The sequence below is a fragment of the Coloeus monedula genome (assembly GCF_965178545.1).
Source record: "Coloeus monedula genome assembly, chromosome: 1".
Classification (NCBI taxonomy): Eukaryota; Metazoa; Chordata; class Aves; order Passeriformes; family Corvidae; genus Coloeus; species Coloeus monedula.
Genome location: NC_138781.1, coordinates 2,306,367 through 2,321,950, shown reverse-complemented (window position 1 = coordinate 2,321,950; position 15,584 = coordinate 2,306,367). Strand labels below are relative to the sequence as shown.

General features: G+C 45.6%; 1 protein-coding gene across 29 annotated transcripts in view; it reads right to left on the bottom strand.

The window, feature by feature from the left end:
- The window catches only part of OBSCN (obscurin, cytoskeletal calmodulin and titin-interacting RhoGEF), a 171,166-nt gene that overhangs the window by 143,947 nt on the left and 11,635 nt on the right, over window positions 1-15,584 (bottom strand). For all 29 annotated transcript variants that reach the window (XM_082278968.1, XM_082278994.1, XM_082278970.1 and 26 more), the window contains exons 3-8: window positions 12,386-12,655; window positions 10,146-10,406; window positions 7,339-7,641; window positions 6,011-6,277; window positions 4,915-5,190; window positions 1,205-1,477 (exon numbers count right to left, since the gene is read on the bottom strand). In XM_082278968.1, coding sequence (XP_082135094.1) covers window positions 1,205-1,477; window positions 4,915-5,190; window positions 6,011-6,277; window positions 7,339-7,641; window positions 10,146-10,406; window positions 12,386-12,655 — 1,650 coding nt within the window. The remainder of the gene's footprint in view (window positions 1-1,204; window positions 1,478-4,914; window positions 5,191-6,010; window positions 6,278-7,338; window positions 7,642-10,145; window positions 10,407-12,385; window positions 12,656-15,584) is intronic.

Here is a 15,584-nt window from a genome sequence, read left to right as displayed (position 1 = left end):
TCAGGTAATCCTCTGTACCTGATGCTCAGACAAAGGCACAACCAGAAAAGCTTTAAAATCCATCTTAGACAGCTCTAATCAGACAGTATAAATCAGATTACACAAACTGCCTTTTGAGGGGTCACTTCGGGCAGAGCCTGGTTGGTTCTTTCAGACCAGTTTTTCAATGGGTAAAGTCAGGGACTGGGAATTGCAATCCGAGTGAAATTGCTTCATGTTGGAGACCTGGAGGTGAGATGCAGAGTGAATACCTGAGCAAACACCAGCTGGAAGCAATCCCTCCAGCTCAGTAGATCATGAAGCAATCCCTCAAGACAAGTGCTGTCCTACATTAATCAGCTTTGCTGAGTCTTTAGTTAGCTCATGGACAGCATCACAGTAACCTGGATATTCTGTTACAGGTCACAAGCACTCAGTGGTGACTTCTCTTGAATTGCATTGTACTGCAGCCATGACAGGAGAAGCTTTCAGGAGTGTCAGTCTTAAATATAGGACCAGGTTAAAAATTAGGCTCCAGGCACAAGCCCAGAAAACCACTTTTAGAAGAAAAGTTCCCACAAACATGCAACTCAAATCAGCTGAATTTCACAGATATTGAATTTCACAGATGAATTCTTGTGTCATTTTATACTCTGGCTCCATCCTGGGCTGGAATGCAGTGGTGACAAGCATTTCTCTTCTGGGCTTGACCTGACAACCACGTGCTTTGTGTGATGGGCACGTGACACAGACTAATAGAGCTGCTTACAGTACCACAGGGAGTGATCTCTGAGATCACAGTGTCCTTTGGGAATAGCAGGAGATGCTTAACTCTCAAAATCAGGACTTAAACTTGTCAGAGGAGGACAGAAGCCTTTCACAGCAAGACTTTGGACCCCTGACCAAGGTGGTCCTAAGATAAGGCACAGCTGAGCTAAAAGAATAAAGGCCAGATGTGGCTGCCAGCTGTTCAGGCAGCATCATGTTTGGATTGTGCTCCAGCCCTAAAAACACCTTGAGCTGGCTCAAATAAACCACAGCATGATTCTATTATTTGCCCATACTCTGGGTTTGCATCAGGACCACAACAAGGGTCAGAATCTCTGAAAGCATTGTGCAACCTTGGCCCAAAAATCTGTCAATTTATAAGGTAGGACAAGTCTAAAGAACAAAATCCTGAGTTTCTCACACAGACTCTGATCCCATACTTGCAGCACAAACTTACCTGAGACCTTTAAATCAAAAGTAAGAGTGTCATCCCCAATTTTGCAGGTGTAAGTTCCTTCATCTTCTTTCGTCACAGCCGAAGCCACAAGCTTGTGCAGTTTTCCTTTGTCTTCCATGGTGAATTTCTTGCTGGCTGAGATTTCCTTCCCATCTTTGTACCACTTCACCATGATGTTGGCCTCGGAGGTCTCAGACACAAACTCAGCCTGTTTCCCAGCAATGGCCTTGATAACTCCTCCGGTTTTCTCTTTGTTTATGAAGTTTGCAAGTGCTGAAACAAACACAGACACAGCTCTGGTAAAGAATTCTGTGCACAGCAATAAAAATGTACATTTACATCTACATTAGGCAGTCATTTTTCATAACACCAAATCTATTTAATTAATTATGGATCGAATTACTAGATTCCAAAGCAGAAGCAGACAAATTTCCAACCATATTCCTGATTATCCCGTGTCCACAAAGCAGAGCACATAGGCAGCACAAGAGACTGAGTCAAGGAGAGGAAGCCCCAGGAAACAGAGATTTAAAATAATATCTGAGAGGTGAGGAAAGAAATAAACTGGAGGGAAAGCCATGAAGGTTATTCAATCATTGTGTTGTAACCACCTGGCAAGTAAATTGACTCTGAAGGAGGTTAAAATGTAATCTAGATCAATTAAATTACATAAAATTAAAGATCTATATGGATATTTCATAGGACTGAAATGGAAAGAAATTTATGCCTGAAAATTAACTGGAGCATAGAAAATAAACAATAAATCTGGCATCATATTAACATGATGTGAAATAATCAAGTCACCAATTGCCTCAAAGCAAAGAATTCAAACCCCCACCAATATCCAAGCTAAAAATGTGACCCTGAAACCACAGTCCCATCGGCCTTTGAATAATGGAATTAAATTTTTAACAACTTTTTAACATATGGGGGGAAGGGGAAGGGGAAGGGGAAGGGGAAGGGGAAGGGGAAGGGGAAGGGGAAGGGGAAGGGGAAGGGGAAGGGGAAGGGGAAGGGGAAGGGGAAGGGGAAGGGGAAGGGGAAGGGGAAGGGGAAGGGGAAGGGGAAGGGGAAGGGGAAGGGGAAGGGGAAGGGGAAGGGGAAGGGGAAGGGGAAGGGGAAGGGGAAGGGGAAGGGGAAGGGGAAGGGGAAGGGGAAGGGGAAGGGGAAGGGGAAGGGGAAGGGGAAGGGGAAGGGGAAGGGGGTTGCTAAGACATTTCTTCACCAGCATTTCTGAAACTCAGCTCACGGGTTCAAAGTTTTGGGAGGAAGAAGAGGCAGATGAGTTCATTCATTCACCTTTCCCTTCCTCAGAAAACCAGAGCAAAAAGTACAACCCCAGCAGCCTGAAGGAGACGTCTCAGATGTCCCTTGTCACCATGGGAGGTCATGTGTCAGAGGGTGCCTGGCACGTGGGGCTCAGGGCAGTGCAGTGACAAATGGCAAGTGCATTTCTGGCTGCTGTGGGCAGGAGGCCCAGGCAGTGACACGGTGGCCATGGCTGGCAGAGTGGCCCCTGGGCAGCCACCTGATGCCCACGTGCCATTTACAGCTGACCTGCTCCTCAAATGATTCCCCAGCTCCCTGTGGCTGATAAAAGGTGTTGATGATGGAAGGTAAAATGTTGATACAGCATTTTTGAGGCTCATCCCACAAGGATGAGAGGTACCAAAGGTGATTCTCCAGGAATCAAGCTGTAAACAGCAGACTTGAAATTACTGCTTGTCAAAGCAGATTTTAAAATAATAACATTGATTGCTCATTTGATAGTCACACTACAGTGAAAAACACATGGAAGCATCCATCGAGTAATTCAATTAAATGTGGGTAGAACTGTCAGCATGAAAAATGATGCTAAAGAGGTAGGGCAAGAGAGAAAAAAAAATCAAAATTAAGAGCAGGTGCCAATTGTAGACAGAAATTCCTCTCTATATAGATTGAGTCACATTTTAATTTTTTTTTAGCTCTCTCAAGTTTGCTCTTTGAAACAACCAAACAAGTTGTCAAATGCAAAAAACCCCACGCTATTCTCAGGCTTTGTTGTTTCTACAGAGACCAAGGAGGGTGAGGTGCCAGCAGAACACGAGGATGAAGCACCTCAGACTTACTCCATGTACAAACAGTGAGATCGTGGCTGGGAAGAAGGCGAGGGTGAGTTGTGGGACAGAACATGGAAATCAAATGGCTTTACTGAGTGAACTTGCCAGTTCAAAGAAAAACAGCTGCAGAAATCACCCCAGTCTTGTTGGAAACAATACAAAGTTAAAATTTTTATGTAACTTTAGTCAGGGGTTTAGTTTGCCTTTGCCCAGGGGAAAGGAATTGAAGTTTATTTTCCAAGGACTGTTTCACTGCTTGTGGCCCGATGAGCTGAACATCTCAACAGACAGGGGGTAGCACAGAAAATACACAAAAGATAACAAGCATTAATGAACATCAACTCCAGACATCACCCCTGGCATGGTCAGAGACACCTGCTCCAGGAAAAGATCAGTAAGAGGATGAAGAATGAGAACCTAATTAACATTGAAGGCAAAGGGATCAATAACCAATAGGAAACCAAATACTAAGAACTGCCTAACTTGGGACCAATGAACATTGAAACAATTAATTTCTGTGGGTTTTGTCTGTATAAGTATGTGAAAAATCTAGTAAAGATCACGTGTGACGGAATGATTTTCTCTGCACAACCCAGGCAATGTGTGGATGAAATGATTTCTGTTGCACATCCTGGCCAGAATAACCTAATGCCTTGATTCTCCAGCACTAAATAATGTGGTTGGAGAGTTTTTGGTTTTCCCCCAGTTTCAGTGGCAGTCTGACAACAGGCTGGACTGGCCTGAGGTGGGGCTGTGCACTCTGAACCTCAACAGACATCTGATGGTCCATTTGAGGAACAGTCTGGAGATACACTGAGGGTTTTAGGCAAAACCTGGTCCCCTTCAAGGCAGAGCCAGCCTTACTGTAGTTCATCAAATCTTGTACAGACTGGAAGGTTTGCAAGAAGGAGGCTTAGTGCTGTTGGTTTCAGAGTAAAGTTAGAGACTGCCATGAAAGGAAGAACAGCCAAAAAAAAAACAGGGCAGCTGCAAAACAGTGCTGGTTCAAGAAATATCAAAATAAAGTCCCATTTTTCTGGTTTTCTCTACACATCTGAACACCTTGTAAGCAGGAAGGGGTTAAGCCATCCAGTGTGCCCTGGAAAGGTCTGTTCTTATCCACCACAGTCTTGACAGAAAATAACAAAAAAAATCCTTAAAAAATAACAAAAAAACCCAAATCCCACAAAGCCAAGATGATCTTGTCCCATCAGAACCTTAATCAGAGCTGAGCTCTCTCCTCAGTGACTTGTCTGATGTCACACAGCAAGTGTGGGGCAGACATGGGATCCCATGTCATGGCCTGCCCCTGGGGCTGGATTTCTTCATCTCAACAGCACTTTTCCCAGCCCACCACTAGACCTCACGAAATTACATGAAATTCCTTGGCATATCAAGATGCCAGTTAGTGAAAGCACAGCCTTTACCACCGTGCCAGTGCCAGCTCCTGTATTCGCTCCCCAGCTCTGCTGTGGGACCACATTATCAAGGCTGGATGCTGATGGGCAATTGCCAGACTCCCTCTGGAGCACTCCCTTCGTGTGCCTTGACGGCTCCATGAGTTTAGGGCAGGAACACCATTAGTGCAGAGCAGCCCAGGCAGTCACGTACCTTTCACTGAGAGCTGGAAGAGCATTTTATCCCCTTCACAGACACACTCATAAACTCCAGCGTCCTGCTCGGCAGTGCTGCGGATTTTCAGGATGCGCCTCTTCCCCACAGTTTGGAGCTCGTATTTTTCACTGGCCTTGAGCTCCTTCCCATCTTTCATCCACTTCACAGTGGCCTCTGCGTCTGAAAGCTCAGCCTGGAGTTTGGCTTCCTCCCGCAGCCGAGTGGAGACTTTTTCTACGTCTTTGCTCTTGTTGGTGAATCTCACTGCAGCTCCTGCCAGGACAAGAGGCTTTGTTATTTCGAGTTATATCGAGATAACTTTATCCCTGATACAGGCCTGCTGTAGCCTGTGAGATCTCTGAAGGTATTAGATCCTGCTCCTGTCCTCACTCTCCTGTCAATACTGAGTGGCTTTTTCCAGCTCAGAAAACTTGATCTGTTTTTATTGCCAGAGTCACTAAGAAAAAAAACCAACACATTTTTTTCTACTGATAAATAATACTCTAAACATGCTTCTGCAGAGATCTTCTCCCAAAGCCAAACACATCCTTCCAGAATAAAAGATTCATTATGAATTCATTATGTTTTGCCTTGCAATGTGGTAGGTACAGATTTTACTGTTGTTTCATAGAGGAAAACTTGATCATAAGTCAAGTTCCAGGATACTAACTTGTATATCCCACACATGGTGGACTAAAAAAATCTACAAGAAAAGCTTTGTTAGTAATTAATGCTCCTTTCCCTTTGAAAGGTTATTACAGTCAAAGAGGCTGGTCAATCCTGGAGCTGAAATGACCACTTCAGGGTGAATTAGTGGCAGATTTGGTGACAGAATCCCCTGACAGATGGTTGTGAATTTGACAGAAGTTCATGAGCTGATGTGAAGCAATCTAGTTCAGATACCACCAGCTGGCCAGATCAGCTCACTCTGAGCTATCATATGAGGTCATTACCAGGACACACATTAATCACATGACACAATTCCAGACGCTTCCCACAGACCAAGGAAAGCTTCCAGCCCCAGCTTTAACCCTCAGATCCCAGCAAGCACCCCTTGACTGGGAGAAGAAAGGACAGCGATGGCAATAAATACCTTTCACTCTCATCTTGGTGCTGGTCTCAACACCACTGGCAACAAATTTCACTTCTGCCCCATCATCTTTCTTGGTGACCTTCTTTATGACCAGGGTGTGAGTGGTTTGAGTTCTGTTAATGATGTAGGTCTCACTTTCCTGTAAGACTTTGCCATTCAGGTACCAAGTGCCGGAACATGTCTTGGTAAGATCAACAGTGAAATGAGCATCCCCTCCAGGTGCAACTTCAGCTGTTGTCAGGGGGTTTTTCACAGCCAGCACGGGTTCTACGGAAGAACAACATGTCTCTGAGAACAAGACTGTCGTGCTGGAGGATATTTCATCTTAAGAACCAAATTGTCAGGCTAAACAAGACGTGAGAACAAATTCATGCGGCCATATACAATTCTCATGCCCTGAAGGAAATGCATGGTTGGTCTAAAGGATTTGTTTCCTTCAGCTGCAGGTAACTGACCTCTGGAGTCCTGTTTTTGCAGGTCAAGAACAACAGGCATATTTTACTCATTTTTTAAATCCCTAAAACGTATAAAGACATAAGCCAGAAAGACCCAGGTCCCCCTACAAGTGTGCTATTTATTGAACAGCTTGTATTATTCTTAGATTTCCAAAGGAGGGACTTCTAGATTTCCCTGCAAGTCAGTTCTAGATATTCTAGGACAGCACAGGCGTGTTTAGACAGCAAGGGACAAAGGTGACACAATCACAAGACACAGTATGATCAAAGTTTGTGTGGGTCTTCAGTATCTGTACAGATTTTTTTTCTAGTGCAGTGATTCAAAGGAAGAAGAAATCCCATGGCACCCAATGATTCTATGGGCACATTGGCACCCTAGAAAGAAAGCAAAACCCCTGTAATTCTCTTAGAAACTCTGAGATTAAAGAGAGACTGTCTAGAACTTGGTGTTCGTGATGTTATGATCACCCATATAGATTCTCTAGGTGCAAGAGCGATATCTCGAGTCTATATATTGAAATTTATATCATAAGGCCATCTCCATTTTTCTTTTCATTGCAGGTGCAGAAGAAGCATTTACAGGTTTAAAGTCCATAGCAGAGAGCTCTGCCTCTCCCACAGCCTGATGTGGGGTATTGGAACATAAACACACTCACAGCTCTACCACAGAAACCCAACCACCATCACTGTGATGGTTTTGGACTTTTTCCTTCATCCCTTTGGTGAAGGTCAGTGGCTGACATGAGGCAGGACAACCAGCAGCGAAGGGAAAGAGGATTTGCTGGGCCATTGCTGTGTCCTCAAAGTCGTGGGAAACGTTTTTAAAGCACCCACATGTCCGATCACCCCATTTTGTGCTGGTTTCGTGCTCACCAAGGTGCAAGCTCCCAGGGAATTCCAGGTAGGGGCTCTGTCCATAGGCGTTGACCGCAGACACTCTGAACTGGTAGTCAGCCTCTTCTGACAGGTTGCTCACCGTGAGCTCGGGGACAGGGACGTGGGACTCGTGGCACCTCACCCAGGTGAAGCCGGTGAGTTTCTTGCGCTCCACGATATATCCATCGACTGGAATGGGCCGCTCCATCCTCGGAGGGGACCACGCCAGTGTCACTGAGGTTTCTGTTTTATTTTTCACCACAGGGTGAGCTGGGGGTTGAGTGGGAGGTTTTTTGGGAGCTGCGCAAGGGAAAGAAACAAAACAAAACAGAGCAATATGTTCACGTCAGAGTGGAAAAGCTGAAAGGGCTTACGCTGGACTAAAAGTTAAAAACTTTAGTTTTTAGAAAAGTTAAAACACTGATGTGAAATGAAAAAGCAAGAGAATGGATGGAAGATGCTTTTGGGGCTGCTTTACACAAAGATCACGGAATCATTATCATCCCAGATCAAGTCCAAACTTTAATGTTCAACACTTGTATTGCACAGCTAAATAAGTGTGATTTCCACACAATATTAAAACTGTCAACGCAGTCAGAGAGTCTTCAACCAACATTTTGTGAGCTTAAATCTTCAGTGCTGGATACAGACCCATACTACGGTCCTACAGAGCTCCTGGACAAAGCAGCTAACACACAGCTGCTTATTTTCACCCAGAAGATGGGTAAAAACCATCAGCAAAGGTTGTTCAAATCTTTTAAAATTTATGGAGAGCTTGGCTTGTTGCACAGGCTTGGATGATCTCTGCAGCTTCTTTCATCTGGGTATCTGTCCTGCTCCTGAATTTTTTGTCACAGAAACTGTGTTGTAATTGTCTCCCAAGAGTGACATCATTTGGGATCTTTGTTTTACTAACTTATGCAGATCCAGCTTTGGGGTTGGGGAATTACCTTCAAAAGGAAATGACAAAGACATGTCCCCACCATGAGACCCTACTATTGAGGAGATGTTGCTGTTTTACAGTACCTGAGGCCACAAACTTATTCCTACAGATCTATGTGTAATGAATATTTATTTTCACCCTTTTATTCCTCTTGGACCCTTTAGAGAAGGCTCAAGTCCCATCAGGATTATTCACTAAGTGCTGCCACTGGCATGGTCAAGAGAAATTATCTGATGTGCTCTAGTTACACCTCTTCTGACATGGCACAGGATCCATTTCATTTAATTTTGGCTATGTGAAAGGTGTCTGGGTTAAGTCAGTCAACCAGACTCCAGCTGTGATCCCATGAACAGCACACTCAGGAGCAATTAATCCAACTTAAAGAAGGTGTGGGAAATGGGTGAAACAATCACACAGTGCACATACTCAAGAATTCCTGACTGTAGATGGAGTTTGTTGATGAGCCTGAGCTAAAAACCGAGTCTGGGAACAGCTGATCTCCTTTCTGCTTCAGTTTGCCCATCTTTAAAATGGCCATGGTAACAACGCAAGATGCTAAATAATACACAAACATTGCCTGTATATTACAAAGGATATCTGAACAGCCACCACCAATCTCACCCAGCTAATTGAGAAAGATGTGGACATAGTACACAGGATTCTCCAAGCAGCAAATCCGATAGGCACGAAGTGTAAAAATAGGAAATCTCAACGCGATACGCTTTTCCTTCCTTACATAAATAGTCACAGAAGTGTTTTGGGGTGCACAGTTACCAGCCTGTCAGTAACTGCTGGTCACAGATAGATGTCAAAGGTCCTGTTAGGGTAACATTAAGCTGAGCGCTAAGCCCTGGAATGAGATCTCTTGACCTTGCCATCAGAAATGGTAATGCAATATTTTCTTCAGCAATACCTGTTTGTGGGAAGGCAGCTTCTTATAATTTCTGTTCCATGAATCAACATTTTCTTCATCATTTAAACAGCAGAGTCTGAGATCAAACTGTACTTTATTGTTCCCATTGCATAGGTGCTTGTTTGGGTGTTACAGCTTTGCAAATACCTTAGAAACTGTCACAAAGCCAAATGTGACACTTCCCTCATTTTTTTCCTCATTGGCATTCCTTCATCAGAATGGCATTCCTTCATCAGAATGCCACAACCAAGTTTAGATAACACAGAAGTTACATATCTTTTATTTAAGGACTCCTTTTTGCCATTGACCAATAGCATTGGTGGGAGAAAAGAAGCATTACTCTTCCCAAATTGTGACTGGATTGGATGGTTTGTTCATATATGAACATTGGCGGGAGAAAAGAAGCATTACTCTTCCCAAATTGTGACTGGATTGGATGGTTTGTTCATATATGAACCAGAACTGCAGCAGAGCCAGAAATCATTATGTATTTTTGTCTTAAAGCAGATTTTGCCTGGGAAATGCAGTGTCATCTAAATAACGCAAAATAAAATTAGGCAACTTCACCAAAATTTCATTTAGGTCCAGCGCTGCTCTTGCCCAGAAAAACTGCGGATGCTCCATCCCTGGAAGCATTCAAGGCCAGGCTGGACAAGGCCCTGAGAATCTTGATCTAATGGAAGGTGTCCCTGCCCATCACAGGAAGTGAAACGAGATGATCCCATCCAACCCAAGCCATTCCATGATTCTACAGATATTCGCTCTGTTTTGATCCCTCCAAACATCTCATAACACTCACAGTCAGGCTATCAGCTTTTTGTGACAGACATGAAACCTTCAGCTGGTTTTGAACACCAAAATTATCATGGTGGCATTTGGAACAACAATGCTGCCACGGAGCAGCCGTGGGAAGACACAACACTAAGGCCAAATAAAAGAGAAGCTTACTGGTCACAGTGAACTGGGTAGAAGTCCTGCTTTCATCGGCCAGGAAGACAATCTCACCAGCATCTTCCATCTTACACTCCCGGATGGTCATGGTGTGCTGTTTGCCAGAGCGTGTGATGGAGATTCGGTCGCTGGGTTTCACTTCTTCCTTGTTTTTCAGCCACCGGATGTTCTGGCAGTCGTTATCCAGCTCCACGCAGAAGGTGGCTGTGTCGTTGACGAAGACGGCAGTTTTCCGTGGGAGTTTTTTAATGATGTTCCCTTCAAATCACAAAATAATCATAGTCAGCAATTGACAGATATTAAAAACTTTGGTGACACTGGACCGTCCAGACTGAAACAGGACTAGTCCACACCCAATTGAAACATTATAGACACCATGCAGACACCTGAAAATAAATTCCAAGGCTCTGAGTCAGAGCAGATGATCCCAAGGACTCATTCTGGCCTTCAAAGAGAAAAAAGCAAATCTTTTTTGACTGCAGTCACTCGGGTTTCTTGCCTACCAAGCAGAGCCAGCTGCTGGGTAAACACAAAATATACATGGCCTTGCCAAGAACAGATTTGACAGCTTTCATTGTCCACATAGGCTGGAAATTCAGTTTAAAACTTTGCTGAAGTAGGTCAGTCTTAAGGCAGACAGGTCTCTCTCCTCTGCCTTTGGGATTTTGCCTCCATTAAAGTCACCAGTAAGTCACATAACCAACACGGCAGGCACAGAAGTTACTTCTTAGGTTTCTTCTTAGTGTCAACACAGAAATTCACATTGAATGAATTTTTGTCCTTTCCAAGTGACTGTGATTATCATCACTTATTAGGATAATCTCAAAGCTGTAAGATGTGACTACTCACAGGAAAGACTGAACACAGCACCAGAGACCACCCCAAATGACCGAGGGTGATTGGCTCCATCTCCAGAGCAGTCCCTGAGAGGTGAAAGAGGCTTTGCCCAGGCAGATCACCCAGAGCTGTTTAACGAACAGCAATGCTGAACTCTCTCATGAAGTAACAGATCAGGCACAGACTTCACCACAAGATTCAAGACCTGATTCTCTGCTAATCCTCCTCCTTGACCTCTCTGCCCTCAGCGGTGCCCCCATCCCACAGCCCCCACCTTGCTCTCTCCAATCCCCTCCCAGGGCAGGCACAAGGCTCCCCCAGGAAGGCTCTGCCTCCTTTCCCTCCGGAGAGCTCCACCTGGCTCAGTCACTCTCTTTTGGATGGAACATACCATTATAGCACGAACAAGTGAAAAAAATACCAGCCGTCCTACCAGGGCCAAACACACTTACAGGGGTTGGCTGCTCCAGGCCTAACAGAAGGTGCAACAGAAAGATGCCAGTCTGAACTCTCCCATGTCCCTGGACTAAATTTTCCCTCCTGCATCCACCTCTGTGCACTTTCAGCTCTTTACTGATGGTACAAAAAGGAATTTACATGAGGATGCACATCACCCAGCTGTCTTGGAGCAATTTATATATGAAGAATTCCTGGTTTCACTGGGAGTATAATCAAGCTTCAAAGGAGTCAGGACAAGATTAATCCTGTAGCTGTGACAGTATCCAGTGCCTACAGCTCTGGGGTTTGTGTCTACTCACTGAGAGACACCCATACCATACCCAACTACACCTACTCCCACTTCAGTCTGAACCACTGGACTTAGGACACTTGGACATGGCCATCCACACTTTGTCCTTTCCTTGTCCCCTTTCCAAACTCCAGAGAACAGCTCCAGCTGCCAGGGATCTGGAGCACGGATGTGTTCTCCAATCTAAACCATCCTGGTGCTGACTGCAGCCTGAACCACACATCTGGCCACAAACCACAGCTGCTACACCCCCTTCCCATTGCGGTCAGCACCAGTCCCGGACAAGATTCACCACTGTCGCTGGACACCGGACAAGATGAGAGTGACAGTGCCAGGGGATACATCTGATGCTTGGGGTCATGTTAAGGAAAGTCTACAGGGCCAGGCTACAGCTCAAAGTTTCAGCATGGGATCCCACTGAGTGACATCGTGAGCAGCAACTCAGCCTGTCCCTGCTGTGTGGCCCTGTGTCCAGAGACACCCTGGCAGGAGCCCCAGGGACCCACTGACCACATTCTCACACCATAAGGGACTCTGCTCCTCTTCAGTGCACACATGGAGGGGGTAAAAGCTGCTCACAAGGTCGAGTCTGAAGTCTCACATGTGAATCTCACACTTTCGGCCAATCTGAAATGCCGAGAGCCTTTCTCACCTTGGACAGACAGCTCTGCGATGGTCCTGCTGCCTTCCTTCATCTCACAGATGTAAACAGCATCATCGTCCGTGGTGACGTTCTGGACGGTGAGCCGGCGGTAGGTGCCCTCCTCCTCGATGTTGTACTTCTTGCTCTGCTGGAGCTTGGTCTCCTCCTTGAACCAAGCTGTCTCTGTCCCAGGAACAGGCACTTCACACTGGAAGGTGGCAGATTCCTTCTCCCTCACTTCAAGATCCTTCAGTTTTGCCTTGAAGGGTATGGAGGGTTCTTAAGAGGGTAAAAACAGAAAGGAGAAATAGGAGTTTATGATGAGAGTAGGTTTAGATGGGAATTTAGGAAGAAATGCTTCACTGTGAGGGTGGTGAGGCTCTGGCACAACTTGTCCAGAGAAGTTGTGGCCACCCCACCCCTGCAAGTGTTCAAGACCAGGATGGAGCAAAACCTTTCAAAGCAATCCTGCCAGAATGGGGTCAATAACAACCAAGCTGGTCACGGGCAGCAATTCCAGGTGAGAGTGAGCAGCTGAGCCGGTCAACTGGTGCAAGAACCAATATTTTAAGGGTCTTACAGCAGAAATAAGCTCAGCAGAATGATCTGAAAGGGCACAGAGAGCTGAGAGGTGGCTGTGCACAGGTCAGGTGTGGGGAAAAGCACAAATGGAGGAGTTTTCTGTTCTCCCCACCAGCACCAAAGGCTCTGTATCAGCTTTTGTCAATGACAATAAAAGAACTAGAGAACGAGCCCGAGTCTCCCAGCTGCCTCAGCCCTCCTCCAGCAGTGGGGCTGCAGTGCTCTGGCTTAGGGCCAAACCCAAGCATAGATCAAACACACGAAGCAGCTGCATGATAGTGAGGGAAGTCATTTTATGAACTGAACAATGCCGAATTCCAGTGACAGCTGCTCCGTGACATCACCCTGGTACCTCAGCCCTAAAGTGGAGAAAGGGGAGCTGGACTGAAGAGGACAGCCGGCGGTCAGGGCCACGGGACTGGTGCCACAGTCATGTCCCACACTTGGATTAGCCAGTGCTGATACATTGCTCATACTTCGTGAGAGATCATGCCTTGATACGTACCTTCACCTTCCAATTACGGCTGTGCCAGCTCCCAGCTGGTTTTTGTGACTCCATCCTGCCTCACCACCCTCACAGTAAAGAATTTCATCCTAATATCTGATATAAACCTCCCGTCTTTCAGTTTAAATAAGATACCAAACCCTAGAGTCTTGACGGGACACCAGGAAGGAGCAATGCTATGGACTACCTTGGTTGTTATCCTGAGTTTAAAACCTGACTGAGTACCCATACAATATGTCCAGGACCAGGAAGGTGACGCTAACTCGCCATGTCAACTGGTCATTTTTAAAAAAAATTATTTGCCTAAATACATCTCAGTTTAAGGCAAGTCAAAGTCTTGCCTTGAAGAGCCTTCAGCTGTGGCTACAAAGATCTGCTCTGCCCACGCTCCAGATGGTGATTACCCTTTTTTCTTTTTTTCCTGAATTTTTTTTCAGGGTTAGATTAGATATTATGATGAAATTCTTTATTCTGAGGGTGGGGAGGCCCTTGTACAGGTTGCCCAGAGAAGCTGTGGCTGCCCCTGGATCCCTGGAAGTGTCCAAGGCCAGGATGGATGGGGCTTGGAGCAGCCTGGGATAGTGGAAGGTGTTCCTGACCATGGCAAGGGGTTGGAAAGAGATGAGGTTTAAGGTCTCTTCCAGCCCAAACTTTTCTGGGATTCTGTGAGGCCAAGAAAGCTCTGAGCAGGATGCAGACCTCTGGCAGGAGGGAGGCTGGAGCTGACACTGGGAGCACGCAGACCTGCGCAAGGGCCAAAAAGAAACACAAGCTGCACCTGAGAAGCACACAAGTGTACTCCCATACTTGGAGCAGCTGGCCATATCATTAACCCCTCTCCCTCTACAGGCACTAAGCAGCACCTAAAGTGAAAAAAAAAAAATAAATAAACAAAAAAAAAGCTATTCCAGGAAAAAGCTCTTAAACGTCCAAGCACAGAAGGGCTGGTCGGCTCTTACAAATGCGTTGCAGTAACAGCACTGCTCTCCCAGCCAGGGAAAGGCAGTACAAGGCTATCTTTGGCAGCCTGGGGTCACAGATATCCTCTGAAAACAACTCTGCTTTCGTCCTACTGACATGTGCACACACGTCTTATCTCCCTCTGAATGGAGCTTTGGAGGGACAGCAGCTGATAAACTGAATTGGAGCGTGGGATGAACCCAGCCCACTGCTTTTGGAGATGTGAGAGTGGTTCCAAAACCCACCAGCTTCCTCGTCCTCATGAGCACATCTTCGTGCTCTTTACGAGGTCTAGAATGTGCCTGGTCAGGCAGAGGGGGTTGATTTGGGTCAGGGGACTATAGAAGGACCCCAGGTCTCCTGAGAGCAGGCATCTCAAATCATCTGGCCTAGACCCTTGCCCAGGTCAGAGACATACAAATAAGATAAGAGAGAAAATAAGAGAGCTGCCAAAACCTGCCCACCTCAGAAAAATGTGAGAGAGGCCCACTAGCAGAGCAAAACCCTGAGGAAGCACAGAGCAAGAGCAGCTCATGGAATTAGCAGGAAACTGCAAGAACTTAGATCAGAGATTAATTTTGCTGCTTATCCTGAGGAGATATTTCTCCAGACTGTCATAGGCTTTTTTGTTTGGTCTATAGCAAGCAAACTGGCAAGGAGATGATGTTATTTTTATAAAGCAAGTCCTGCTAACACATATTTTGCTAAGAATAGGTGCAGCCTGCAAAGAAGCCCAATGTTTTCTTAACCTTCTTAAGGCACATCTGTCCTCTGGACCTCACTTTCTCACTTGCCTACCTTTCCACTTTCTTATTGCTGGAATTCTCACATTTATTGTTCCACAGGCAAGTTTTCCCTCTGCCTAATGAAAATGATCCAGGAAATGTAAGAATATGGAAAATCCTTCCAGAAAGAGCTGGCTAAAGGTGGATGGACAAGCTTCCACCATCCTGTGCCTCTGATCTTCCTAGTTACTGTGCTTTCCAAATTTCTTTTCCACCTCCTCATTTCTCAAGTTGCAGTTCTCTCTCAGATCTCCAGTGGGACTGTCATAACAGTGACCATCCAAAATCACATCTGGTCAGAGGGAGAATAAAGTGGCCTCAGCACAAGGGTGTTTTACGCATCTCTATCCAGTTTGGCTTGCAACCTTTAACCTTC